This window comes from Mus caroli, chromosome 7, assembly GCF_900094665.2.
Source record: "Mus caroli chromosome 7, CAROLI_EIJ_v1.1, whole genome shotgun sequence".
In the NCBI taxonomy this organism is placed as follows: domain Eukaryota; kingdom Metazoa; phylum Chordata; class Mammalia; order Rodentia; family Muridae; genus Mus; species Mus caroli.
In genome coordinates, this window is record NC_034576.1 from 122,067,642 (window position 1) to 122,095,228 (window position 27,587).

The window sequence follows — 27,587 nt, forward strand, 5'->3', positions numbered from 1 at the left end:
GAGGTTTCATCTGTTGATGACAGGGAAGTGAAACAGTCCTTAGTTGATGTCACTGCCCCTCACAGGAACTGACTCACATGTTTTCAGATGAAACCATAGAGTTTTAGGGAGAGCCTGAATCTCAGAAACCTGTTTCCTTACCAGGAAAAATATCATTGTCTCATCTGGGTCTTTCTTGCCCACAGTGTTCTCACTTGGTTTTTATGAATGCCTTTTAAGCATTGTTTCTAGGAAGCATTGTGGATGCTGTTGTGTATAACTTTAATCCTTTAAGATTTGGATGGGGAAAGTAGTGCTTTCAAGCTTTTCTTCAAATGGTTAAAAGTGCTTCACTCCTTATTGCTCAAGAAAAGTTACCAGGGTCAGGGGTAAATAAGAGGGGCAGTCAACTTCAAAGAAGAAATTCTATATAAGGTGACTTCCATGAAGAAATTTCTATATATGTATACAAATCCCTCCTTTTCTTACCATTCTTTGGTAGATGGGGTTCTCATAAACTTAAGGACCATCCTAAGGCATTCCATCCGCAGGTAGGGAGTTGGAAATGGATTGTGTTCCTAAATAGCAGCCTTCGAAGAGCCTCCTTCCCAATCCTGATAAACCTGTTTAGAAAAAAAACAAAAAAACAAAACCTCAGCATTCATGGATGTGTTCATGGATGTGCACCAGATCTGTCTTCCCAGCCTGTCCTCTTGTCTAGGGTAGCATATAGCTGTTATTTTAAATCTGACTAAGAACTCTAAGGAACACACACACACCTGTACCCCCTTCTTGGTATTTTCTCTCAAGTTTTACACATAGAAATATATATTTAGAAATAGACTGAAGTTTTACACAAGTTATAAAATGTCCATCAACAAAGTAGACATGTGTACCAGGATCTCTGTAGAGTGGATTGATCTGCAGCAGTGATATCAGAACTAGAGCTCAGTGTGACAATGCAAATTGCAAATAATTCAATGGACACAAAAATACAACTTGTAGAACATGTATGAAGTTCTAAGCTTGTAAAACTGTTTTGTATAACAAATGTAAAGGATTTATGTCAAATATAAAAAGCAGTCATAATGGTAACACCTTCAACCAAGGAAAAGACAATGTGCACAGTGGTATATGCCCTTAATCTTAACACCCTGGAAGCAGGGGGAGGCAGTTCTTTGTGATTTCAAGGCCAGCCTGGTCTACATAGAGAACTCTAGGCCAGCCAAGGGTAAATAATGAGATACTGCCCGCCACCAGGACGATTGCTTTGGAAGAGATCCAACAGGAGAATCAAGTGTTTCCATATCTTGTTCTTCAAGCCTTATTATATGTAGCTATTATGTTATTTTCCATCTTTGTGTGTCTGAAATATTTTATTAAAATAAAAGTAACAAGAATCTACAGAAAAGACACTGCTTGAAGTTGTGTACGCTGGTCGGTTCTCATGTGGGCACACCTTGAAGTTGTGTACGCTGGTCGGTTCTCATTTGGGCACACCCACTGGTAGTAGTTCCTAGAAAACGTCAGAAGAGTCAGACGCGCTTCTCAAAAAGCTCTTCACGTGTACCATTCTTACCGGTCAAGAAGGTAGTTTTGAGAAATGTTTTCTAAACTAAGAGAAGTTACAACTTTTCAGCCTCTGGGTAAAGCTGAGTCTTGAGTCTGCTTCTATTTGATTTATATGGTAACCACGGTTTCAAAAATGTTAACTATCACTTTAAGATTTCATGTTATAAAAGTGTGAAAAGCTACTGCTTTTTGGTTTTTTTGGTTTTGTTTTTGTTTTGTTTGTTTGTTTGCTTTGGTTTTTCGAGATAGGGTTTCTCTGTGTAGCCTTGGCTGTCCTGGAACTCACTCTGTAGACCAGGCTGGCCTCATACTCAGAAATCCGCCTGCCTCTGCCTCCTGAGTGCTAGGATTAAAGGCGTGCACCACCACGCCCGGTTCCAATGCTACTGTTTTTAAAGATGTATTTCGAGGTCACTGGAACTCATGATCTTCTTGCCTCAGCCTTCTGAGTGCTAGGATTAATAGGCCTGTGCTACCAGGCCTGGCCCTCTTACCTAGTCTTAAACTATCAAAAAGGCTGGCATCTCCAGATCCTCATTTTAGACAGTCTACTGCTGGTGAGCACTGTGTAACAAATACTATCTACTTGGTAGAGATAAGAGAATCAAGCTAAAAGCCAGTCTGGTTTATATGAGACTCTATCCTCTAAAAACAAACAAAACAAGTTGTGGATCCCCCATGGCCACACAGTGAGACCCTGCCCCAACAAAACAAATCAAGTATGCCTTCTAGGCATTCAATCAAGTCAGCCATGGACTTTTACCAGAATCAGAACTAAAATCATCATTTCTGAGGTATTCTGGTTGGTATGGTTTTTAAAAAATAATAAATGTAAGTTTGATCTTGCCATATTTGCAAAACTGGACTCCTAGGAAAGAGCAAATTACTGCCAGCTAAGGTCTGTGATTCTAGGACTCAAGAGGCTGAAGCAGGATGGATCATGAGCCAATCTGGGCTAAGCATGGCTTTCCTGACCAGACAGCACTAACTTCTAAGACTCTTGTCTTAAAAATCAAGAGGATGATAGCAGATAGAGATGTTGCCTTTAATCCCAGCACTTGGGAGGCAGAAACATGTGGATCTCTGTGAGTTCAAGACCAGCCTGATCTACAGAGTGAGTTCCAGGACAGCCAAAGCTACACAGAGAAACTTTGTCTCAAAAAAATAAAATAAAATAAAAAATCAAGAGGGTGGGCTGGGTGGAGATGGCAAGTGCCTTTAATCCCAGCACTCAGGAGGCAGAGGCAGGCAGATCTCAGTGAGTTCAAGGCCTGCCAAGGCTACAACAGAGAAACCCTGACTTAAAAAAATGAAGAAACAAAACAAAACAAAATGAGCAGATGGGGGGAGAAGAGCGAAAGAGTTATCTCACTGATGTTTCTACTCTGCCCACAGATCTGTGGAACAGGAGCAATAATTCCTAGACTCATTGAAAATCTTGACTCAAAAACTCTACATCTGTCTACTGTCAAACTGCATTTTTAGTAAATTTTCTTCCTCTTACTCTGGTGGGTCTAAAGATGACAGCAGCAACCCGACAAGAAGTCCTCTGCCTCTACCGAAGCATTTTCAGGCTTGCACGGAAATGGCAGGCAGCATCGGGGCAGATGGAAGACACCATCGAAGAAAAACAGTACATACTAAATGAAGCCAGAACACTGTTCCAGAAAAACAAAAATGTAAGTAGGCCCCATCTGGACATGGCAAGGAACAGAGAATCTTCGTGTGGTGTTTATTCATTTCTTTCTTACCTTAACTGAAGAATGCCCATCCAACTCCCAGAACCAGGAAGGGCCCAGAATGCAGCTTGGCTAGGCTTGCCAGTTTAGCCAGTACTAGAAAGTCAAGCCCAGCCGGAGTTTCCCTCTTTTGGATCAACCAGGTCTCAGTCCAGCCAGTAAATGGCTCAGCATCCTCAGACCCTGTGAGCCAGGTGACAGAAGTCATGCCAGTGAGAGAGTTCCTCACATCCTGATGACCAGCCACTCCCAGGGGTAGTATGAAGTAAAATGCTTTTTCTCTATTCATAAAGCATTCAAAGCCTTCTTGTTATAAACTCACTTTATAATATAGAAAAGACTCAGGACTCCTCCCATAACTGAGTAATAAGCTCTTTGGCCAACAGAGTGGTACTGTAAAAACCAAGGCTCCACTAGCTAGTTTAGCAAGAAGCACGTACCTGCACACCAGGCAGCTTCCCTTCATCCTGACAAAGCACCCAGCACTGGCTGGCTTTCCCTTGGGGAAACTGCCTGGCACTAGGATGAAAGGTGACTGTCGGTACCCGGCTCATCTTTGCCCACTTCTGCTTGATCTCTTCCAATTTAGCTTCACTGCTTCTCCCTACTGTATGTAGCCTGTGTCTTTCTGGCAGTTTCTCTACAGCACCTACCACCACTTGCATGCAGGCTAAAGGGCAGCCTCTGTTGTGGCCACTTTGAATACCTGCTCTTGGTTACTTTCTTTTTGTTTTTCTTTTGCTTTGCCTTGCTTTGCTTTGGTTTTGGGCTTTTTTTGGTTTTTGTTTTTTTGTTTTTTGAACAGGGTCTATTTAGTCCTGGCTATCCTAGAACTTATGTAGACTAGGGTGGCCTCCAACTCACATAGATTCCCTTGGCTCTGTCTTCTGAGTGCCTGGATTAAAGTCATATGTCACCACCCTTGGCCCAGCCTTTGTTTCTGACCACCCACCTGCTGGAACTCACCTCAGCCTAGTCATCTATTTTTCATCCAGACCCCCTAGCTGCTCCCCTCCCCTCTTGTTTCTTCTGTAGCTCCTGTCACCTGCTGCCAGGGTAAAACTCTTTATTCTTAGTCCTTATTAAAGTATCCCACCATGTGCTAAACACTAGACCAGACAATTTGGATATATAAAAAAATTAAATTAAAAAAAATAAATAATAAAAATATAGTCTCTCACAGATATTTTAGTTAAGTAAAAATGTAGAGGAATTAAAATTAAGACAAACTCCCATAATCTTCTGGGAACCCCAAAGCCTCCATACTTTATTGTGTTTGGTTTTGTTTTTTTAAATGTATTTTGTTTGTTTGTTTTGTTTTTTGAGACAGTGTTTCTCTGTGTAACCCTGGCTGTCCTGGAGCTCACTCTGTAGACCAGGGTGGCCTCAAACTCAGAAATCCACCTGCCTCTGCCTCCCAAGTGCTGGGACTAAAGGTGTGCGCCACCACTGCCCAGCTGTATTATTATTAAATATTTGTTTTAAATACAGTGACTGTATAGCCATGGCTGTTCTGTGACTCAAGAGAGCCACCAGCCTGTTTTAAGTGATGGGATTAAAGGTGTATATGTGCCACCACACCCAACCTTTACATTTTTTCATACATGTACACAATATATTTTTACAATATTTAGCACTAAACTTTTCCCAGATTTACCATATCTACCTCAACTTCGTGCCCTCTTTTTTTACTTTTTTAAGTAAAGCACCAAGTCAAGTTTGTGCTGCCCATGTACTCGTGGGTATGGAGCTGTCCACCTGAGTGTTTGACCTTCCAGGGGCCATACCCTTAAAGAGAACTAACTGACTTTCCTCCAGCAGCCAGTAGCTGTCAATAGCTCCTCAGATAGGGATGGGGCTCATGACTGCCTTTCCTGCCTGTGCTGGAATGTGGCCTGCTTGGTCTGGTATGGGTCTTATGCAGGCAAACACAGCTGCAGTGAATTCACAAATACAACAGGTCTGTCACATCCAGAAAACACTATTTTAAACACACCATCTTTTTAAGTTCAAACGAGATTATAGGCATGTGTCACTCATCTGGCTTCCTCTATGCCTTTTTGGTGTTCAAGAGGTGTTCTGTTCAGATGGTATCTTTGGTAGCTGAAGGCGGTGATATGACTCCATGAGTCAGGACCATGAGTATGGCCCTGACTGTGGCATATACCCAGTAAACCTGAGCAGACAAAATTGTCTGAGAACTAGTCAAGACTAGGTTTTCATTTATTTTAGAATAATTTTTAAGCCTTAACCTAGCCAAGGATGAGGCAAGGGTGGTGTGTCCATGTCAAAAAAAAAAAAAAAAATCATGCAGCATCCTGTGAATAGCTGAATTTGGAGAACTGTAGCCCAAGGTTATATAGATGATAGAGTACTGAAGTTTAAGAAGCCCCAACCCTCTTAGCAAAATCATTGTCAGGAGGCTTTTTCTTTCCCCGAGGTTCCTGATGTAGACAGAAACAGTTTACTATAACCCAGTTGCACTAAGACTTTAAGAATAATAATCCAAAGGTATTGTATTCATTGCTCTGAATCCCAAGCAGGCCAGTGGCAACATGAGAACCATTCCCAATGTCGATAGCAGCACTTAGCTTCTGAGGCTGCAGAGGTCAGGGAGTTGAGCCTCTGCCCTAAGGGACTCAGCTCAATTCTCTGTGCTGCTGTTCCTGGAACTCCAAGAAGCACCAGGGGACAAGAACTCCCTTGGAATTATCAAGCCACATGGGCCAAGACTTCAATTTGGTTGTCATCTAAAGCTGATGCAATCCTCGAACTACTTTGAAGCACTCACAAATGGATAGAAGATCCATGTGCTGTTCGTTGTTGGTTGATTGGTTGGTTGGGTTTTGTGTTGTTTTTTTTTTTTTGCATCCTCAGAATGAAAGTTTCTCTCCTTGATTTGGCCTTTTGTGTGTGTGTGTGGTTTTTTTTCCCCAAAAAATGAACATTTCATTCTTTTACTCAAAAATACATTATCACAATTTGAGTGATTTGCGATTTCAAAACTCCTTTTTGCCCCATACTAATGAGCATGGCAATTTATAGTTTAAAATATGAGGTAAACCATTCTCCAGTGTTGTCTTTTTGCTGAAAAGCCAGATTCCTTTGGAGCAATGGGTCTCAGCCTGTGGGTCATGACCACTTTTGGGGATCAAATGACCTTTTCATGGGCATCACTTAAGACCATGGGAAAGCACAGATATTTATGTTACAATTCATAACAGTAGTAAAATTAGTTATGAAGTAGCAACAAAAATAATTTTATGGCGGGGATGTCACTATAACCTGAGGAACTGTATTAAAGGGTTGCAGCATTAGAAAGCTTGAGGAGCAATGCTTAAGAGAGTCAGTATGGAGAGAGTGTGAAAAGCTCTCTCATTTGGTGTTGGAGGGGATGCAAATTTGCAGACTGTTGATGGAGACGTGAATTGGTGTAACTCCAGAAGGTAACTTGGGAATACTGTAAAAAAAAAAAAAAAAAGTATGAACCTGTATAACCCCTTTGTCTTAGCCTTCTCTGCTGCAAGAATTCATCTCTTAGATACATTAGCATGTGAGGAAAAAAATTGCAGAAAGATCTGTAGCAGAATTGTTTATAATGGGAAAAGGCTGAAAATAACCAACATGCTCATAAATAATACAGTGGTTAAATTATAATAAAGCCTGATGTTGAATTTTTGTAAATTTTCAGGAAGAGTAGTTCCTGATGTCTGAATACCAAAAGAGCTGGAAATTATGTTAATGAAAAAGCAAGACTTATAAAGATATCTCTATAAGAAAAGTCCAGGGCCAGTGAGATGATGGCTCACTGGGTAAAGGTATTTAGTGCCCAAGCTTGATGAGCTGAGCTCAATCCCTAGAGCTCAAAGACAGACAAAAGGAGAAAAACAACTCCACATGGACGCCATGCGAGCACCACAGTATGTGTGTAATGGATGTGCACACTCCCTGCTCTATACACACAAGATAATAAATGAGAAATATTTTTAAAAGGCCAATTCTCTGTATTTAGGTTTATATATTCATAGACTAACTTTGGAAGCATTCATAAGAAGGCTAACTGGAAAACAAGATAGGAAAGGCCTTTACCAATATTGAGTTTCCTCGGTAGTGAACTAAAAAGTTTAAGAAACTCTATAGTTTATATATTATTAGAAAGATACTAAATGTCTCACTTGTTTCCCCTTAACTAGCTCACAGACCCAGAGCTGATTAAACAATGTATAGTTGAATGCACCGCCAGGATTGAGATTGGACTGCATTACCAGATTCCTTATCCCCGACCTGTGAGTATGAGCACTGCCCCTGGTCAATGTAGGTCTTTCTAAGGATGTGTACCATGAGGGCTGACATTTACAGAGGAGCAAGAGCCATTTGAGGAAGCATGCTGGAAGTAAGTTATCCTGGCATGCCACTACCCATCACAGAAAATCACTGTACACACTGATATAATGCCTGGTCTCTTCTGGTGTAGCTTCCCGCAAGCTGGAAGGGGAAAGCAGCTCCTAGTTATAAAGCTACTCTTTGGACCTTCACCCATATTTTTATAGAAATGCATTTATTTTCTTTAGTATAAAAGGAAAGCTTTTTAGATACAAAAAAAGTAAAGTTCAGATATTAAAAGATTACAGAAAGTAAAAAGTGAAAATTTTCAAAAATTCTCACCTTTTGGAAGAGACCAATGTAGTTTTAAAATGTCCAGTTTTCAACTCTTTGACTTAAAAAAGCAGTTATTTTGATATTTTATCAGTTTGAGTTATTGCCTGGTAATATTAGTTTTACACACACACACTTTTTTTTTGTTTGTTTGTTTGTTTTTGTTTGTTTTCGAGACAGGGTTTCGCTGTACAGCCCTGGCTGTCCTGGAACTCACTTTGTAGACCAGGCTGGCCTCGAACTCAGAAATACGCCTGCCTCTGCCTCCTGAATGCTGGGATTAAAGGCATGCGCCACCATGCCCAGCTCACACACATTCTTTTATACATGAGATTCTAGGTATTTTTTTTTAACCTACTGATTTTATTTCATCTCTTCTGAGCATCTTTGTATACAGCTCTGCCTCAATCCTAAATGTTTGCATTGTATGATATTGTAAGAATGTGCACTCATTGTACAAGTCAGGGTTCCTCCAAGAAACGGAAGGAAGGAAGGAAGGAAGGAAGGAAGGAAGGAAGGAAGGAAGGAAGGAAGGAAGGAAGGAAGGAAGGAGATCGGAAGCTATAGATTGATAGATGGATGGATATAAACAGATCACACATTTATGGAGGCTGAACACCCAGGACAAAGCTAGTGACATAATTCAGTCTGATCTGGAAGGCCTAAGAATCAAAGGGGCTGATATAGAAATCTAGAGTGGAAGCAGAGAAAATGAGATGTCTCAACTCAAATAAGATGAGCAAGAAGCAAAAGAAGTGGATTCATCCTTTGCCTTTTTTCTTTTCAAGCCCCACTAGTTTGGAGGATGACCCTCCACATTGGGGAGGGCAATCTTTTGAATCTACCACTTCATCTTATCTCCAAGTACCCTCATACATACACCCAGAAATGATTCTTAATGAAAGTCAATCAGATTTACTCATAAAATTAGCCATGAGAGCCATACTGTGAGTCATACTGTAAACGTTTTCTACCTCAGTAAACATTTGAGTTGGCCCGTTGTGCATTGAACATCTTCGCACCCAAGCACCTTTTCTCTTTTTCCTTCCTTGGGTGCCCATTTTGCTGAATGGATCTGTAGTTCTTTTCCTGTGTCTAGGCACAGTGGAATAGATGGGTGCAAGCTCTAAACCAGATTCTGGCTTCAGATCCCGTTCCACCACTTCGTGTGTGACTTTGAACAAGCTAGTATTCAGTTTCTCTGAGCCTCCAGTTTTTTAATCTATAAAAATTATTTTAAAATGGCTTAGGAGGGGGGCTTGAGAGATGGCTCAGAGGTTAAGAGCACAGGCTGCTCTTCCAGAGGACCTGAGTTCAATTCCCAGCTGGCTCAACCATCTGTAATGAGATCTGGTACCTTTTCTGCCTGCAGGTATACATGTAAGCAGAATGCTGTATACATAATAAATAAATTAATTTTTAAAAAAGAAAAAAATGGCTTAAGAGGCTATCATAAGGATAGATCAGTGAATTCAGATATATGAACAGTAATGAGTCTGTGGTAGATTTAGCACTTAAAAACAGTAACTCCTCGGTGAATATAAGCTACACTAGTGATTAATGATTCTTCATATCATTATTCTCACTCAGATCCATCTGCCTCCAATGGGTCTCACTGCACGACGAGGTCGGGGACTTCAAACCCAGGAAAAACTGAGAAAACTTTCTAAACCAGTGTATCTGAAGTCTCATGATGATGTTTCCTAACAAAGAGGACACTTTACTTTTGAGAATGGTGAGCCAACTCAGTTTTGAATGTAAACCAGGCAATATACCCTTCTTGACTAGAAGCAAAACTACTACATTCAGACCTCCAAAATTGGTCTTAACCTATGACATGTGGCTGCAGGCATCCCTAAGGTTTTTCAGGGTCTTGCTTGATGCTTAAACTGATGACATTGTCTCTAGGGGTCATGGACTTTACATCTTCACTGAAGTTGTCCTTGGGAGCTATCTGCGGCCTACAGAGGAAGGCTGAAGGGAATTCTTGGGGCTGCCATCCAGTGTGCATCGGATGCAAAGGGATTAGCTAATTGCTGCAAGTTCACATGGCTCCAAAGCTACCCTTCTCCCCAAAACTTGAGGAACTTGAGGTTTTTCTGCAGGTTATTTTCATTTGCTTAAAACTGGTTTCTATATAGGCTTTTTTTGTGGTCTCCTGATTCTTGTAATTTCCAGATTTACCCACTTATAAAGGGCAGCTTTAGATTGATCATGTTTGTTGTTGTTTTGTTGATTTTTGTGAGAGTGTGTAGAGAGAATTGTTTTGAGACATGGATTTTCTATGTAACACTTGCTGGCCTAGAATTCTCTTTGTAGACTAGACTAGCCTTGACTTTGTGCCTGCTTCGGCTTCTTAAGTGCTAGAATTAGACATGTATCCAACTGATCATGTGACCTTTTTAATGGAAATATGGTATAACACCCTTCTTCTCCTTGACAAGATGAGTGTGTGTGTGTGTGTGTGTGTGTGTGTGTGTGTGTGTGTGTGTGTATCTTATTTTAAAGACTGGGATTACTTAAGATGAACTTAGGAATCTTCCATGCTCATGGATCGGTAAGATTAACATAGTAAAAATGGCCATCTTACCAAAAGCAACCTACAGATTCTATGCAATCACTATTGAAATTCCAACAAATCTCTTCACAGACATGGAAAGAGCAATTCTCAACTTCATCTGGAAAAACCAAAAGCCCAGGATAGGGAAAACAATTCTTAACAGTAAAAAATCTTCTGGGGGAATCACCATCCCTGACCTCAAGCCGTACTATTAAAGCAACAGTGATAAAGACAGCATGATACTGGCACAGAGACAGACACGTCGATCAATAGAATAGAATCAAGGACACAGGAATAAACCCACACATTTATGGACACTTGATTTTTTGACAAAGAAGACAAAGCCATACAGGGGAAAAAAAGAAAGCATCTTTGGTACTGGTCTAATTGGTGGTCTGTATGTAGAAGAATGAAAACAGATCCATATTTGTCACCTTGCACAAAGCTCAAGTCCAACTGGATCAAGGACCTCAGCATAAAACCAGATACACTGAATCTAATAAAAGAGAAAATGGGAAAGAGCTTCAAATTTCCTGAACAAAATACCAATAGCCCAGACTATAAGATCAACAATTGATAAATGGGACCTCGTGAAACTGAAAAGCTTTTGTAGGGCCAAAAACACAGTCAATAGGACAAATCGGCAACCTACAGATTGGGAAAAAATCTTCACTAATCCTACATCTGATAGAGGGCTAATATCAAATATATAAAGAACTCAAGAGGTTAGCCTCCAAAATATCGAATAACCCAATTAAAAATGGGGTACAGAGCTAAACAGAATTAACAACAGAAGAATCACTAATGGCTAAGAAGCACTTAAATTTTCAAAGTCCTTAGTAATCAGAGAAATGCAAATCAAAATGACCTGGAGATTCTACCTCACACCAATCAGAATGGCTAAGATCAAAGCTCAAGTGACAGCACATGTTGGCGAGGATGTGGAGAAGGAACATTCCTCCATTGCTGGTGGGATTGCACTGGTACAACTACTCTAGAAATCAATCTGGCAGATGCTCAGAAAATTGGAAATAGTTCTATCTGAAGACCCAGCTATACCACTCTTTGTTATATACCAAAAGATGCCCCACCATACCACAAGGACATGTACTCCACTATGTTCATAGCAGCCTTATTTGTAATAGCCAGAAGCTGGAAACAACCCAAATGTTTCTCAACCAAAGAATAGATACAGAAAATGTGGTTCAGTTATACAGCTATTAAAAACGAAGACATCATGAATTTTGCAGGCAAATGGATGGAACTAGAAAATATCCTAATAAATGCTAGAATCACAAAAAAAGAAAAGAAAAAGAAAAAATATCCTGAGTGAGGTAACCCAGGACCAAAAGGACATGCATGATATGTACTCACTAATAAGTGGATATTAACCAAAAAGTACAGGATACAACCCACAGAAGTATAACAGAAAGGCCCAAGTGAGGATGCTTCAACCACACTTAGTAGGTGGAAGACAATAACTATGGGAAGCAGGGGGAAGGAGGGACTTGGGTAGGAGAGGGAAGGGAGAGGAGAAAAGGGGAACAGAATCAGGTATGGGGTGGGAGGTGGGGGGGCAGGAGAGAAGCCCAGAGGGCCAGGAGAAGGAATAGAAATAAGCAGCCTCAGGGGCAAGGGAGGTGAGGGGACCCTCTAGAAAGTACCAGAGACCCAGGAGGTAAGAGACTCTTGGGACTCAATGGGGGTGACCTTAGCCAAAATGCACAACAATGGGGAGAGGGAACTCAAAGAGTTCACCTCCAGTAGATAGACAGGGCCTCAAGTGGGGGGATAGGGTTACAAGCCAGTTAAAATTTCTGACCCAAAATTGTTCCTGTCTAAACTACAGGGACAAAAATGGAGAAGACACTGAAGGAAATTGGGTCCAATGGCCAGCTTAAATTGGGATCCGTCTCATGGGGGTGCACTATGACCTGATACTATTACTGATGCTATGATGTGCTTACAGACTAGAGCCTGTCATAGCTGTTCTGAGAGGCCCTACCAGCAGCTGTCTGTGACAGACACACATACTTATACCCAACCATTGAACTGAAGTCAGGGATCCCTATGGTTAAATTAGGGAAAGGATTGAAGAAGCTGAAAGGAAGGGCGCCCACATAGGGAGACCAGCAGTCTCAACTAACCCAGACCCCAAGGAGCTCCAGGAGACTGAGCCACCAACCAGGCAGCATACATAGGCTGATCTGAGGCCTCTGGCACATATATAGCAGAAGACTGCCTGTTCGAGTCTCAGTGAGAGAAGACACACTTAATCACAGAGAGACTTGAGGCCTCAGGGAAGCAGGAGGCTTGGTGGGGTGAGGAGGCAAGGGGGAAGAGGAATGGGATGAGGAACTGTGGGAGTGGGGACCAGGAAGGGGGGCCAACAGCTGGAATGTAGATAAAATAAAAGAATAAAGAAAAAGAAAAAGAAGGTTGGGTGTACTGAGCCAACTAAGACCCAACTTGCCCATCTCCATCATTGTCCCTTTCTAAAGTGGCTCAAGGAAACAAAAGTGATTTTTGACTATGTTCAATTTTGCCTTACTCTACTGACCATTGGGAACTAGCTTTCCCACCAGCCTATTCTCTCAATAGAAGACCATTCTATTAGCTATGCCAATCTTTGAGAATCTTCTATATGACAGGAAGCTTTAATGGGGATTTTCTATGCCTAGCTTCTTTTCCAAAGACATATATACTATTATATAAAACATCAATTTGATGTCAAACTATGTAACATGGTTGGATGAGTGGATGGGTGGGTGGATGTATGGAATTTGTGGTGGGTTCACTTTGCAGCTTAGACTGGCCTTGACTGAACTCAAGGTCCTCCTGCCTGTCTTGAATGCTAGCATTACCATGCCCAACTTATGTGTCCTAGTATTAACACCATTTCCCCCTCTTTTTAAGTCAATTAAAGTTCTGTATCACTAACAAGAACTGAACATAACTGCTCAATAGTTAAAAAAAAAAAAACATCAAGGACTAGTTTGGTGATCAGGTCTGATGGTCATTTATGGTGTCAACTTGACCATACCTAGAATTAACTAAAACCCAAGCATCTGGGTACTGGTGAGGGATTTTTCTTAAATCATTTAAAGTTGGAAGATAATACATTTTGAGGTTGGGAGATACACCTTTAATCTGCATCACACCTTCTATTTATAGTCTATATAAGGACATGGAAGAAGGAAGTCTTTGCTCTTTGCCTGCTTGCCCTCACTCTTGATTCATTGGCATTAGATTCTACTTCTTTCGGATTCTGACATATCCTGAAAACTAGCTGAGATATCCAGCTTCATGGACTGAACAATTACTGGATTCTCACACTTTCCATTTGAAGACAGACATTGTTGGACTAGCTGGCTCACAGCCTGTAAGCCCCTCTAATAAATCGTGTGTGTGTGTGTGTGTGTGTGTGTGTGTGAGAGAGAGAGAGAGAGAGAGAGAGAGAGAGGAGAGAGTCATTCTATCAGCTCTGTTCCTCTAGAGAACCCTGACTAATACACCAGGTTTGCCTGATGTCATCTGCTGAGCTATTTATAGCAGAGCTAAGCTCTGTCAAGTTAAGCTCTGACCATCTTTGCCCAGGACTCTAGCCTCTAACTCACCGTGATTTCTGAAGAACAAATTCCCTTTCTCAGGAGGAAACATCATGACCACATTGACCCCAACTGAAAGTGACCTCAAACTTAGGGGCAATCTTTGTTTTCAAACTGGAGGAAATATTTAAATTTCAAACATATAATCCATCATACAAAAACATTTTGTCCCTTGACCCTGGAGGAATAAGGCAGTCCTTGCCTCTCTTAGTTTTTCAGTGCTGAATGAAGCTAGAGTTAGATAACTATAATTAAAATTCATTTGCTCTCTTAGCAGCCCCCTCGGACCAGTTCTTCTACAGCCTGCAATATGACTAATCTACCATCCAAGAGTTAAAAGGGTTGGATCCTGACCGTCTTTCTATATCACATGACTGACCTTATTTAGAACAATACAGTCATTCTAACTATTGGTGCATTCTGACTTATCCACATATTGGAAAAAAGGTTTCTTTCTTAAAAACAACAAAAACCTTTAGTGACCTACTTTAAGTAGGAGTATACTTCCTCATTGTCTCTGTTACCATGCACTTACTCTTTCTGGGCACTTGGATAGCTAACTGTTCATCTCGGTCTTTGGTTGACACCATGAAGAAATTGAAACTAAAGTTTTCTGGAATACCTTTATTTCAATCTGAGGCTTGCCCACATTCAGGAATCATCCCAGGTCCTGAATCAAGGCATTTGTTTTTAGTGAAGAGGCAGAAAAGCCAGATCATACACATTAAGACTCAAACAACTCATTTCTTCTCCACTCTGAATACCCCAAATAAAGCCACTTAGAGCCAAGAGCTACATGAGAGAATCAGGGAAGAATATCTCAGGAATTTGATGTTCTTGTCTCGATCTGGATGCTCCGGGGAGAAACAAGAGGTGGAAATTCCTTGGACACAGTCATGTGACTGGAACTACAACATCTTCCAAGAGTCTACATCAGAACAGCCAACTCCTTGGCCAACAGGCAACATGTGGCAGTGAAACATACATGGATTCAAGAGCCAGGGAACTTGCACCTGGCAGTACAATGTGAAGAGCTCTGTGGTACTCTCAGGAAAGCTTTGTCATGTCCCTGAGACACCAGGTTGGGAGGACAACCGTTCCCAGCACATGGAAGTGAACAAATTGGCCAAAGGCTTGGGCCCAAACCCTGCACACGACAGGCACACATTTCTCCAGGAAGGAGAAATGAGTGAAGTTAGCCTATTCATGTGACTGACAGAGAATCGGGTGAAGCTGGCCTGGGAATGTAGCTCAGTGGAGTGCTTAAGGTCATGGGCTCAATCCTTGACACCAAGCAGCAGCTAAACTTCTGACTGCCTGGAACCTAATCAGCACCAGGAAAGTAGAAGTGATAATCCTCACCACCCAAGGTTGTAAGATGTGATTTTAACATATAAGTAAAAGCTGGAGAGAGAGTTCAGTGGCTAAGAGTGTTTGTCGCTCCTACAGAGGACAGGGGTTCAATTCCCAGTATCCACACAGCAACTCACAGTGATTTATAACTCCATTTCCAGGGGTTTAATACCCTCTTCTGACCTCCTTGGGTACATGTACTCACATACTCACTCAGACACATACACACAAAAATGTCTTAATAAAGTATACCAGGAACTTAAAAAAAAAAAAATCAAGCCTTCTCAATCTCTAATGGGGCCATGATGGCTCCACAAGTAGGTCAGTCAGGGAAAGAAGTGGCTGAAATTCTGTGACAGTTACAGCAAAACCCAAGGTAAAGAAAATAACTTCAAATGAGCTTAAGCCAAATGACCACAAGTCTAGGTGGAGAGTCACACTGTCTGTGTTTCAATTTAGTAGCTATCTCATTTGGAGCATTACCTACCTTCTTGTGGTTTCTGCAGCCATGAAATGATAACAATAATAATGATAATAACCTACTTTACAAGGCTGCTGTGAAATGTCTGGATCTATTTATTGATGCAGTCATTAGACCACTGTCACCTTTCTTATTGTATAATTCAAGGAAAGAAAGGCTACGTCGTAATGGAGAATGACACCATTTACTCTCACATTTGTGACACCTGCCATCAGTTATCCAGCTGGCACAGTGAGGCCACACCTCGGTTTATCCAGTGCTTTTGGGGCATGTCTGTTGGTAGCTCAATGGACAGGACGTAGTTAGTAGAGTGACCAGTGGTAGAGAGGATACCTCTCCGAGCACTCGTCTTATACACTGGACACACATAAATGTCCTGATGCAAGAATGATGCACTCTCTCCGGGTTTCAGCCAAATAATGGGCAATGGGTCATAGAGGATTTTGGGGAGAGATTCTCCAATCTGCGAGGTTGTCCTGTCCCAACGGGCACCCTCAAGGAAAAGTCCTTTGATGTAGGCCCCATCTTCTGGGATATTTTCCATTGTCGTTTCTTTTGGTGTTACCTGAAAGAGTGGAAAGCTATGAGTGTCATAATCTTCTAGTTTCCTTACATGTGATACTAATAAGAACCACCTAGCTACCAAGTCGGCTTCTGTGATAAGTCTTATCAGATGTGAGCCAAGTCTGGCTCCTAGACAGCTTCCTGCTCTTATATATGACAGACACAGAGAATGCAATGAAGTAGGAGTCAGGAGGCCACACTGAATGTAGCTTAGTGACCTTACACAATTGCTTCTCTTCTTTGGGACCTAAATCTAGGAAATGAAGGGTCAGATTCTTAATCAGAGGCAAGTTGGTGAAACAGTTCTGGAGTGAGAGGTGAAGTAAAAGAGTAAATTTTTAATTTACATTTTAAAAAACCAGTTTCTCTATTTTTAAGACTAAAGAACCAGCTCAGAGAATGCCTGAAAAGTGAGCTGATGTGCTGGTTAATATCAGATGTCAACCATGCCTCAGTGAGGGGTTGTCTACATTGGGCTGGTCTGTGGGCACATCTGTGAGAGACTTGTCTTAATTGACATGAAAGGCCGCTAACTGTGGACAGCACCTTTGTATGGGCTGGGCCCTGGACTCTAGCAGACTAGAGAAGGAGTGGAGTACTAGTGTGCAGCCAAGGATCCATGTGCTTCTCTCTGCTGATGCCTTAAGTCAGCATTGCTCAACCATGGGTCAAACTACCCATTCACAGAGGTCACCTAAGACCATCAGGAAATATATTTACCTTACAATTCTTAACCGTAGCAAAATTACAGTTAAGTAGCAATGAAAATGTTATGATTGGGGTCACCACAACATGAGGAACTGTATTAATGAGTCACAACATTAGGAAGGCTGAGAACCATTGCTCTAAGTTCCTGCCTTGACTTCCCTACAATGTTGGACTAGGAATTGTGATCCAATTCCTCCACTAAGCTACTCAGCTCAGGGTATTTTGTCATAGCACAAGCAAGTAAACTACAACGGCTTCCGGATGGCATGGTTTAGATAGAAAGGTGATAACCTTGGATTCCTCCCCGTAGAGCTGAAAATGGTGGAAGGTCTGTAGGGAGTAGTAGATTATGGTGGACCAGAGGGTTGTGAGCCCCATTTAACATCATTCTAATTGTAATGTTCTCCATTTCTAAAGACCATCTAAAGCATTCTTCCAAGTGAAGATACAGAATAGACAGGGGTAGGGGAAATGCTTTCATTTTTTTTTCTTGCCATGATGGTGACAGACTTTTCCTCTGCAAAGATTCATTTATTAAATAAATATACACATGTGTGTGAGAGAGGGGGAGAGAGAGAGGGAGAGGAAGAGAGAGAGAGAGAGAGAGAGAGAGAGAGAGAGAGAGAGAGAGAGAGAGGAGAGAGAGAGAAGAGAGTGTGGATATCAAAGACCAACCTTGAAGAGTCAGTTGTCTCCTCTCATGCTCATGTGGGCTCCTGTGATGAAACTCAGGTTACCAGGCTTGCATGCAAGCCCCTTTATCTGCTGAGCCATCTTGCTGGCACCAAATTCCCTTTTCTATGCTCAGAAACAAGAGTTTGGGAGCAGCGCTATGATTATGTCAAGACACCCTATGCTACTCGAAATTCCTTACATGTTCCATTTCTGAAACATTTGTTGCTCTACACAACCAAATATTTGTTGTAAACACTGTTTTCTTAGGTTTATTCCCCTGAGCTGTCCCAACCCACAAGATCCCTACCTCAAATTCAAATCCGATGTGGTCAATGGGGATGGTGTATTTCCTGGCATAATTCTGAGAAACTCCCGTCAAAAAGGACTGTGTGAAGTAGAATCCAGAGATCCAAAAGACCACAGGGGGGCCTTTGTTGATCCATTCCTATAGATCCGTAGAGATCAAAATTAAGAATCTACAATATATCAATAATAGGTTAAACCAAAGTGAACGTGGGACTGGAGACATAGCTCAGTGATTAAAAGCACTGATGCCCTTGCAGAAAAGACCAGGATTTAATTCCTAACACTCATGTCAGGCAGCATCTCCAGGGATTCAACTCCTGTATTCCGGCACCAGCACACACATGTGCATAACAAGTGGACACACACACATACACATATTTTTTTCCAAGACAGGGTTTCCCTGTGTAGCCATGGCTGTAATAGAACTTGCTCTGTAAACCAGGCTGGCCTTGAACTCAGAGATCTGCCTGCCTCTGCCTCTGAAATTCAAGGGTTAAGCCACGTGCCACAACTACCCAGCAAAATTTCATGTGTATGAGTGCTTTGTCTACATTTATATCTGTCTGTGCACCACCATATATGTGGTCCATGCTTGAGGCCAGAAGATGGTGTCAGATTCCCTGGAACTGAAGTAAAGTTGTCAGCCACCACGTGAGTGCTGAGAATTGAATCTGCATTCACTGGAAGAGCAGCTGGTACTCAATCACTGAGCCATCTTTCCAGCCAATGAAATAGATCTTAAAAGAACCAAGAGAGGTATGGATATGATACTCTTTGCTTTTTCATTTTTCTTGATGAAAAGAGTCCTCTTGGTTTAACTTGAACTTTCCTATGTTTGAAATGAAGTACCAAAAAATTGTATTTCTACTTTAAGCATGGGTGCAGTACTGAATTGGGAACATAACAGGGAATGGTAAAGCCCAGTACAGGGCAGTGTATGTTATCTTCAGCCCCAGCGAGAGTGGCCATGCGCAGACAGAGGTGCATCACTTGCTGAGGACGGTAGCTGTTTTTTTGCCGGACAAACATCTAGACTTATCTGTCTTGGTTGTTTGTTTGTTTACTTTTTATTTTTTCTCATGCTGGAGATTGAATTTAGACCTGACAAATGCTAAGCGAGTACTCTGCCATAGAGCTGGAACCCAATCCCTATGTATAAAAAACCCAATGTCTATATATCAGCTCAGAAATGTTCACATTACTACACAGCCTTACTAAGTATATCCATTGGCCAAGTATGTGCCATAGACCTCCAGGTTGTAACATTTTCCTAGTTTTTACTCCTGCCTCTATAGATTAACGTCTCTATGGATTTTGAAAAGTCTCTCCCTTTCCCCCTTGACACAAGTCTGGAAAGGCCATTTGGGAATGGCCAACCTAGCATAATCAACCTATGATGCTACACAGCTGCCAACCCTTGTCCCCAACTTCTTTTTTTTTTAATTTTTAATATTTTTATTACATATTTTCCTCAATTACATTTCCAATGTTATCCCAAAAGTCCCCCATAGCGCCCCCCACTTCCCTACCCACCCATTCCCATTCTTTTGGCCCTGGCATTCCCCTATATTGGGGCATATAAAGTTTGCAAGTCCAATGGGCCTCTCTTTCCATTGATGGCCGACTGGACCATCTTTCGATACATATGCAGCTAGAGACAAGAGCTCCGGGGTTCTGGTTAGTACATCATGTTGTTCCAACAATAGGGTTGCAGATCCCTTTAGCTCCTTGGGTACTTTCTCTAGCTTCTCCATTGGGAGCCCTGTGATACATCCAATAGCTGACTGTGAACATCCACTCCTGTGTTTGCTAGGCCCCGGCATCGTCTCTGTCCCCAACTTCTGCTCTGCTACCCCACAGTGTCTTCTCCACCTGAGTGAGCTACTAGGTATCCAATTACCCAGATTCCCAGGTACCTGGAAGAAGGTCAGGCGGGCCAATAGGTCAGCCACGTAGCCCCCCAGGGGTTTCAGTGATGGGTATGACTTGGCTGCCCACATGCCTGGCACTTTACCCACAAGCATACTATTGAAGACTTCCTCCAGCTCTGAGGACATTAGGACTTGTCCTTTGATGGCTCGGCCAAGATCAATAAGGCTTCTGCGAACCACTTTGGTCAGCCTGTAAGGATAAAGAAGCAGGCTGAGCCTGGCTTTGCAGGGGTTCCTTCTGCCCAAGTACAGCAAAGGTGTTCCTTTTATCTTTCTCCCTGATCAGAGGTCAATGATAGAAATAATTCAATCACCCATAACATTGCCACCTAAAAATAACTTTGATGTGTATCTTTCTTGTTTTCTTTAGAAACACAACCTTATTTTTTAATGAAGTCATCCCATATTGCCTTTTTGTAATCTATCTTTCTTAGCACATAGTGAAATCTTTCCAGTTTGATGAGTCCCCGCCACAGGCTCTCAAGTGCTAGAACTGCAGTCAGGTGCCCTACAGCCCAATTCTAAATTGTGCTGTTGCTGTTTTGTGTATATGTGTTGTAATTGCTCAGGTAAGTATGCATGCATATATAGAAGCCAGAGGTTGACTTCGGTGACTCTTTACCTTATTGTTCTGAGGCAGGGTCTCTCTCTCTCTGAACCCAGCGCTCATTGATTGCCAAGACTGGCTGGTCATTGAGCATAGGCATTCTCTGCTTTGCTGGTGTCCATCACCAGACCTAGCTTTCTGTGGGTACTGGGAATCTAAACACAGATACCCATGCTGGCCTAGAAAGCACTTTACCCTTGACCTATTTCCTCAGCCCCTAAATTGCTCTTTATAATGACTATACAGCATTCTGTTTTATTCAACTATTTCCCTACCATAGGAATATTCTTTTTTAAACTGAACATGGTGACACACACTTTTAACCCCAGGACTCAGGAGGCAGAGTCAAGTGGATCTCTGTGAACTCAAGGTCTACATAGTGAGTTCCAGGCAACCAGGGTTACATAGTGAGATCATGTTGGAAGAAAGGAAAGAAGGGAGGGAGGGAGGGAGGGAGGGAAGAAGGAAGTGTTATTTATAGGTTATTAAACAACATTGCTAGACAAATACATTTGTATCTGCTTTTGTGTAAAATTCTAACTATGTTCTTAGTAATAGGCTTTTGATCGATGAGTACCTATGGTTTAGGACTTTTGATCTGCATTGCCAAAGTTGTTCTTTTTACAGACTATGAGGTATATACTTAAGGAAGGGCAACCTGCAAGTGGGCAAGACCACCTGCCTCTTTCTGACCTCTCTACTCTGAGGCCTTCCACATTACAGAGGAGTTCAGCTGAGTGTGCCCCCCCACCCCAAAAACTTGCCACCAGAAAGAACTTATAAAATCTCAACCAACTGGGCAAGAATGTGAACAATTTTAAAAAGTGCATAGCAGGAGGGATGCTTGCTGAGGAGTTGGAAGACAACGCTGTTGCCTGGGCATAGCATCACAGATCTCTGTTACACCTAATGACAGCTTCCCCACTGTCCTGTTCTGTTCTTGCAGCTATGACCACTGTTACTGTCAAGGTTTTAGTACCCAAGGAACTCTTGCCCCAGAAGACAGTCACAGAACCCCGAATCAGAAACTAAACTGTCACCTAACCATTCTGGACTTCCCTTGCCACTGGATGGATGGACAGAAACTGGTAACATGGAAGGACAGGAGACTCCTACTCACAATAGGGATTTGTTGCCCTGTTCTTTGGTATCAAAACAGCCACTGAAGATCCTGGCAGCTATCAAGCCCCAGTGGTATGAGGGGAGACTGAGAAACATGAAGGGGAAGGCATGAGAGCTAGTATCTGGATGAATGAGGACTTAGCTCGTTTTGCTGAGTCTTCTCATCTGTAAAGTACTGGTAGAAATTAGTAATATCATATCACACTAATTGTATCTGGTTCTAGTGAGAACTTTGAACGGTGTCAGGAGTCATATCTGACACTAGGGGCTCATTCAAAAATGCTTTGATGACTACTTCTGATACTAGCAGAAGGAGAGAGGAGTGGGCGTGATTTGATGTGTGGCCAACACATGCTGGGGTCACCCTATTTTATAGCTCTCCCCTTGGGTAGGGCAAACAACGTTCTTTGCATAGCCATATCTTATCAAATGTCCCTTTAAATACTACCCCACAGGCTCCAACTTTCAAAATCCAAGCAAGATCCTCGGGCCCACCTGTTGAATCTGATGAGCTCCTGCCTTAGAACAGTGTTCATAGACTCCTTATAGACCACGGGGTACTTCTTCATTACCTCCTCCAGGTTAAAGTCGTTGGGAAGCTTGGAGAGTATATCCTGGGCCAGCTCCTCAACCACTTCCTTTAAGTACAGACCCGAGAAAGGGAGTAAGTGTTACACCAGCAGGCTTTATTTGGAAACACTTGATGCTAAGCATTGGCCCTTCCTAGGAACTCTGCCACAGAAGCCAGTTCTGCGCCTTGGAGGGAAGGAGGGCAATTATTAGCTCACTATCCTTGGTGAGGACATTTTCCAGAATGTCAAAATAATGAGCAATGACAGCTCTTTCCTTGTATTCCTTAGTCAGTCAGGTAGCCTCAGGGTAGCACTGAACACTGGCCCTACCTTCAAAGTCACCCACAATGAGAATTCCCCACACAGCTCTCAACATTGGGAGGTCTTTCTCAATGCAAGTGACACTTGGAAAGGTAGTAGGTCTAACTCCAGCATTGAGCAAGACAAGCCTGTGACACTGGGATTAGCCAAGTAGGGAATGAGACAGTGGACCAAAGAGGACAGACCAAGAGGCAGAGCCAGATATCTCCTCTACCCTGGTGGGGCTGGTTGGCTGGACAGCAGTTCCTTCCCTAGTCCTATATTAGGACACACCAACCAGACTGGTGTGATCCACACACCAATTACCACTTAAACTGAATGAACACCATCAGCAAAGGTTCAAATCTGAAAAGTGTTGAATGGGAGGCAGCTCAGGAGGAGAAGGGGAAGGCAGGATGGGAGGGACTACTAGAAGTACCCGAGTCCAACTGTGGTTGTAAACAATGCTGAATTACATGGCGAGAGAATTTGTCTTTTCAAGTCTTGATGTCCTTCTCTTTCCATTCCTTCCAAACAGAAGGTCTCAGATTGTTGCTAATTTGACAGCTCATTAACCCTCAAGGATCCATCCCTCCCTTTAACAAGAGGCCACCAAAGCCTCAGCTCTAGGACTTTAGCTAGTAATATCACCCCAGAAGAACTTAAAATTCAGTTTGTCTTCTTTTCTTCCTTCCTTCTGTCCCAGTCACAACTTAATGGAAATTATAGTAGGTATCCACTAATGGTTTTCACTTGCAATTTTTAAAATAGATATTTCTGAGCCAAAATACATTTAGTTTTAAAACATATATGTAGAGTATACATGGTATTTGATATAGGAGAATCCATGAAGTTTTTCTCTTTAGAAATAACTGGCATATTGGAAATTGTTTCCTTTGTGTTCTGTATATAAGGACCTAGCAGTAGGACTGAAGCACCTAGCTCAGAGATAGATACCAGGCCCCATGTTCCTGCCTTTCCAGTTACCACCTGAAGTTTTTAATTCCCAGCCAGAGGGAAGCCTGGTTACCTGAGGAGACTTCCCACTCCCTCCGGACTGTCTCGGCAGGGTCAGCAGCACTCCTTGGAAGAGCTGGTTGGTTTCCTGGTTGTCCTTGGTGATGTCAGCATTCTCATGGAGACCAAATACTTCAGGGTGTGCTGTGATGGGGAGGGTCCTGAGATGCTCAATGTAAGACTGGAAAGGAAATCTTCAATTGGTATCAGTGTAGATCCACTGAGGTCCTATGAGGTGACCCAGGGTGTGGCTAAACCCATCTCAAAAAGAAATCCCACCATGTCAGTATCTCCATTTGCTAGCCAGGACAGGTGAGTAAACCCCAGGCCATCTTTCTGCAGTGCTCTGAAGAGCATCAGATAGGCTTGAGCAGTTTTCTTCCCACCTTTGGCCTTCTCTCTGTTCCTAAACAGTCAGCTTTAGAGTTTCATAGATCTGGATTTGAATCCCAGTGTTCAATTGCAAACTAACTGCAACCTGGAGCCATGTGTCTAAAATCCCAATTGGCTCATAGTGGGAAGAGCGGGACCTTTTGCAGCCTTCCTCCACAGTTCTTGTTTTTATATCTCCCTTATTTTCTTATCTAGTTGTTCTGTCCTTTCTCCTTACCCATTAAAAAAAAAAAAAAAAGACAACATCTTAATATGTAGCCCAAGGTGTGTGTGTGTGTGTGTGTGTGTGCAGGCATGTATGTGCTATGGAGTGCATGTGGAGGTCAGGTGACAACCTTGAGTGTTGGTCCTCATCTTCTACCTCCTTAGAGTTATGGTCTTTTGTTCTTCATCACTGTGTTTATCAGGCTAGCTGGACCACAGGCTTCCAGTGATCTCCCTATCTCTGCCTCCCTCCTGCCATATGTGTGCTGGGATTATAGGTGTAAAGTACCACATTTAGTGTGTGGACTCTGCATGATCCAAACTCTAGTCCTGACACTTGCATATCAAGCACGTTGTCCACTGAGCCATCTCCCAATCCTCAGAAGCCTTCACTTTAAATATCACTTTCTCTCTTCACTGCTCCAGATAGAATCCATATCTTGAAAGACCCTATTTGCCCCTAACACTCAGCATTCATTAAACAGTGACAACAATATCTTTCTTAGAGGCTCCATGGAATATTAATAACAGATTATGGACCCCAGTAAGGAAGTCCAAGTCTGAATCCCTGGGCTTTCCTTGGAAACACTGTATCCCCTAGCTTCAGTCTCTCTCTGAGAGCAAAGACAGAGGAGCATCCTTTACCTGGTAGGTGCCATAGGGAGGGATGACATAAGCATCTCCAGGAGCAATGTGATAGTTATCTGTTTCAATTTCTTTACAGTAGAACATGGACAGGAGGGACAGCAGGAGACGCCTGTCTTTGTCATCAGTCACTCTGCCTCCATAATTACATTCACCTGGGGGTAACAGACAGCAGAAGAAGCTGAGCACAAGTAAGGTCATGAACACGTACATTAGCTTTGAGCAGCAGTTTCTTCTAACCAAGAAACCCTATTGGCACACAGGTGGTCCAAGGACACAGGGTTGCTGGTACCATATCCAGCCTTGATTGGAAAAGTCTTTTTGAAATCATGGTGGTTATCAAAAATAATACATGTTCAGAGAGTCGATCTGGAAGAAACAATGATATGATCATCAAAGATAACTATTCATGTGAAGAAATCTTTCAGGCATTTATCTTCCCAAGTATATGTGTTTGTGTATGTGTATGTATATACGCATATATGTATATATAAAATATGATTTAAGCTAAAAATTTTGGAATGAGATGGTCCTGAGTTCTATCCTGACAGTAGCTTTGGTCAGAGAGCAGTGCTAACTGCAGGACCCAGTGGATAAGGTGAGATGACACTTAACAAATACATGTTTTAGAAAGGCGAGGTTATATTCCGCACATACTACTTTCTCAACTCTGAGCCACCACCTCCTCCTCCTCAACATCATTCTATGGGATCAAGATTTCTATTTTCAGATTTCTATAAAAAGTAATTAGGTAATTTATCAAGTGTGGTAGCACACACCTTTGATTACAGCACTTGGGAAGCAGAGGCAGGCTGATCCCTGTGAATTTGAAGCCAGCCTAGTTTACACAGTGAATTCCAGGACAGCCAGAGCTACATAGAGAGACTGTATCTCTAAATACATACATACATACATACATACATACATACATACATGCATACAAAAACAAATTTTAAAAAGAGTTAGGTAATTATCTGAAGGGGACAATAAGCCCAGATTGTACATGCATGCATACATGCTTGCACATGTGCCTACACACACACACACACACACACACACACACACACACACTCACACATGCATATACAGGGCACCCAGAAAAGTGGGTTCATTTCTCATATCCAGGAAGGGAAATTAGAATCAAGTTAGAGAGGAGGGTAAGTGCCCAAGTTCGAGAAGCCTCATTGCCTAGGAGGTGAATCTCAGGTGGGTAACTAAGCTACCAGAAAACTCATACTGAGTAAGGTGAGCAATACAAGAGCAGTTTCACTATAAGCCAGGTCATCTGGATTTCTGTAACTCTATGAGCAACCCCAGACCTTCAGCAAAGTTCAGTTGGAACGAACTGCAGACAATTTCTACTATAAGGAAGTTTATATAAACCCTTAAACTACATGCAATATTTTTTGAAAGTTTCATTTTCTTTTTTTTATTAGACATTTTCTTTATTTACATTTCAAATGTTATCTCCTTTCCGAGTTTCCCCTCTGAAAATCCCCTATCCCCTCTTCCCACCCCCACCAGGCCCACTCCCCAACCCACCCACTCCCATTCCTGGCCCTGGTATTCCCCTATATTGGGACATAGAACCTTCACAGGACCTAGGGCCTCTCCTCCCATTGATGACCGACTAGGCCATCCTCTGCTACATATACAGCTAGAGTCACAAGTTCTACCATGTGTTTTCTTTAATTGGTGGTTTAGTTCCAAGGAGCTCTGGGGGTACTGGTTAGTTCATATTGATGATCCTCCTGTGGGGCTTCAAACCCCTTCAGTTCCTTGGGTACTTTAAGGAGCTAGAGAAAATACCCAAGGAACATGCAGTATTTAAAGAGAATGAGAGTAGTTTTTGAGCTAGGTGAGGTGGCACATGCTTTTCACTTTGGAGGCTTAATCAGGAAGATGGAAAGTCCAATGTCAGCCTGTGCTACATAGCAAGAGCCAGTCTCATTGCAGACAACTTACACCTCTCCAGCAAGTAAGAATAGCAATCTCCTTTCCCCATCGTCAGTGCTGGATATACCTGTAACCATGGCAACAGGTCCCTCATCAGTAAATGTCCTACCCAAGATACACTTACAGGCTCTAGGATTGATGTTGATCAAAGCAGGTTCAGTTCCTTATAGCTACATTTCTTTCTGTTATAAGTGCACAGGTTCCTAGAAGAGCTAGGATGTACCTCAGTTTGTCTCTAAATTCTTTATTGTCCTTTTTACTGAGCTTTTAAAGTAGCTGGCTTCAGTTCATCTCACTAAATCTCTTTGTAGATACAAACTATATATTCTGTTAATATTGGTGGCAAGTTCCAGTGCTCACTCATATCTGGTGCTGGATAATTTCTCTTTTGTCTCTCCTTATCTATAAGAAAACTACCTTCCTCTGGGCTCCATGAATAGAATCAAATGAGAAGTTCTTGCACCTTAATTGATAGTATGACTATATGTGATATATATGTGCTATGTAATGATATATAGATATATATATATATATATATATTAAGATGACAGCACAAACACTGGTAGAACTTTTTCTTATCAGTGAGTGAATATCTAATGACTTCTTTTGTGGTTGGGTTACCTCACTTAAGATGATATC

General features: G+C 42.1%; 2 protein-coding genes across 16 annotated transcripts in view; one reads left to right on the forward strand and one right to left on the reverse strand.

Moving 5' to 3' along the window:
* The window catches only part of Lyrm1 (LYR motif containing 1), a 56,373-nt gene that overhangs the window by 10,316 nt on the left and 18,470 nt on the right, over positions 1 to 27,587 (forward strand). For 6 of the 15 annotated variants that reach the window (XM_029479312.1, XM_021168742.2, XM_021168743.2 and 3 more), the window contains exons 2-4: positions 2,947 to 3,230; positions 7,484 to 7,576; positions 9,537 to 10,580. In XM_029479312.1, the coding sequence (XP_029335172.1) occupies positions 3,072 to 3,230; positions 7,484 to 7,576; positions 9,537 to 9,653 (369 nt within the window). In that variant the 5' untranslated portion in view covers positions 2,947 to 3,071 and the 3' untranslated portion in view covers positions 9,654 to 10,580. The other 9 variants (XM_029479314.1, XM_021168751.2, XM_021168752.2 and 6 more) reach the window with 7 other exon arrangements.
* Dnah3 (dynein axonemal heavy chain 3) overlaps positions 16,013 to 27,587 on the reverse strand; it is a 163,931-nt gene continuing 152,356 nt past the window's right edge. The window contains exons 56-61 of the mRNA XM_021168736.2: positions 24,993 to 25,147; positions 23,764 to 23,931; positions 22,357 to 22,499; positions 20,118 to 20,322; positions 18,203 to 18,340; positions 16,013 to 16,513 (exon numbers count right to left, since the gene is read on the reverse strand). Coding sequence (XP_021024395.1) covers positions 16,160 to 16,513; positions 18,203 to 18,340; positions 20,118 to 20,322; positions 22,357 to 22,499; positions 23,764 to 23,931; positions 24,993 to 25,147 — 1,163 coding nt within the window. The 3' untranslated portion in view covers positions 16,013 to 16,159. The remainder of the gene's footprint in view (positions 16,514 to 18,202; positions 18,341 to 20,117; positions 20,323 to 22,356; positions 22,500 to 23,763; positions 23,932 to 24,992; positions 25,148 to 27,587) is intronic.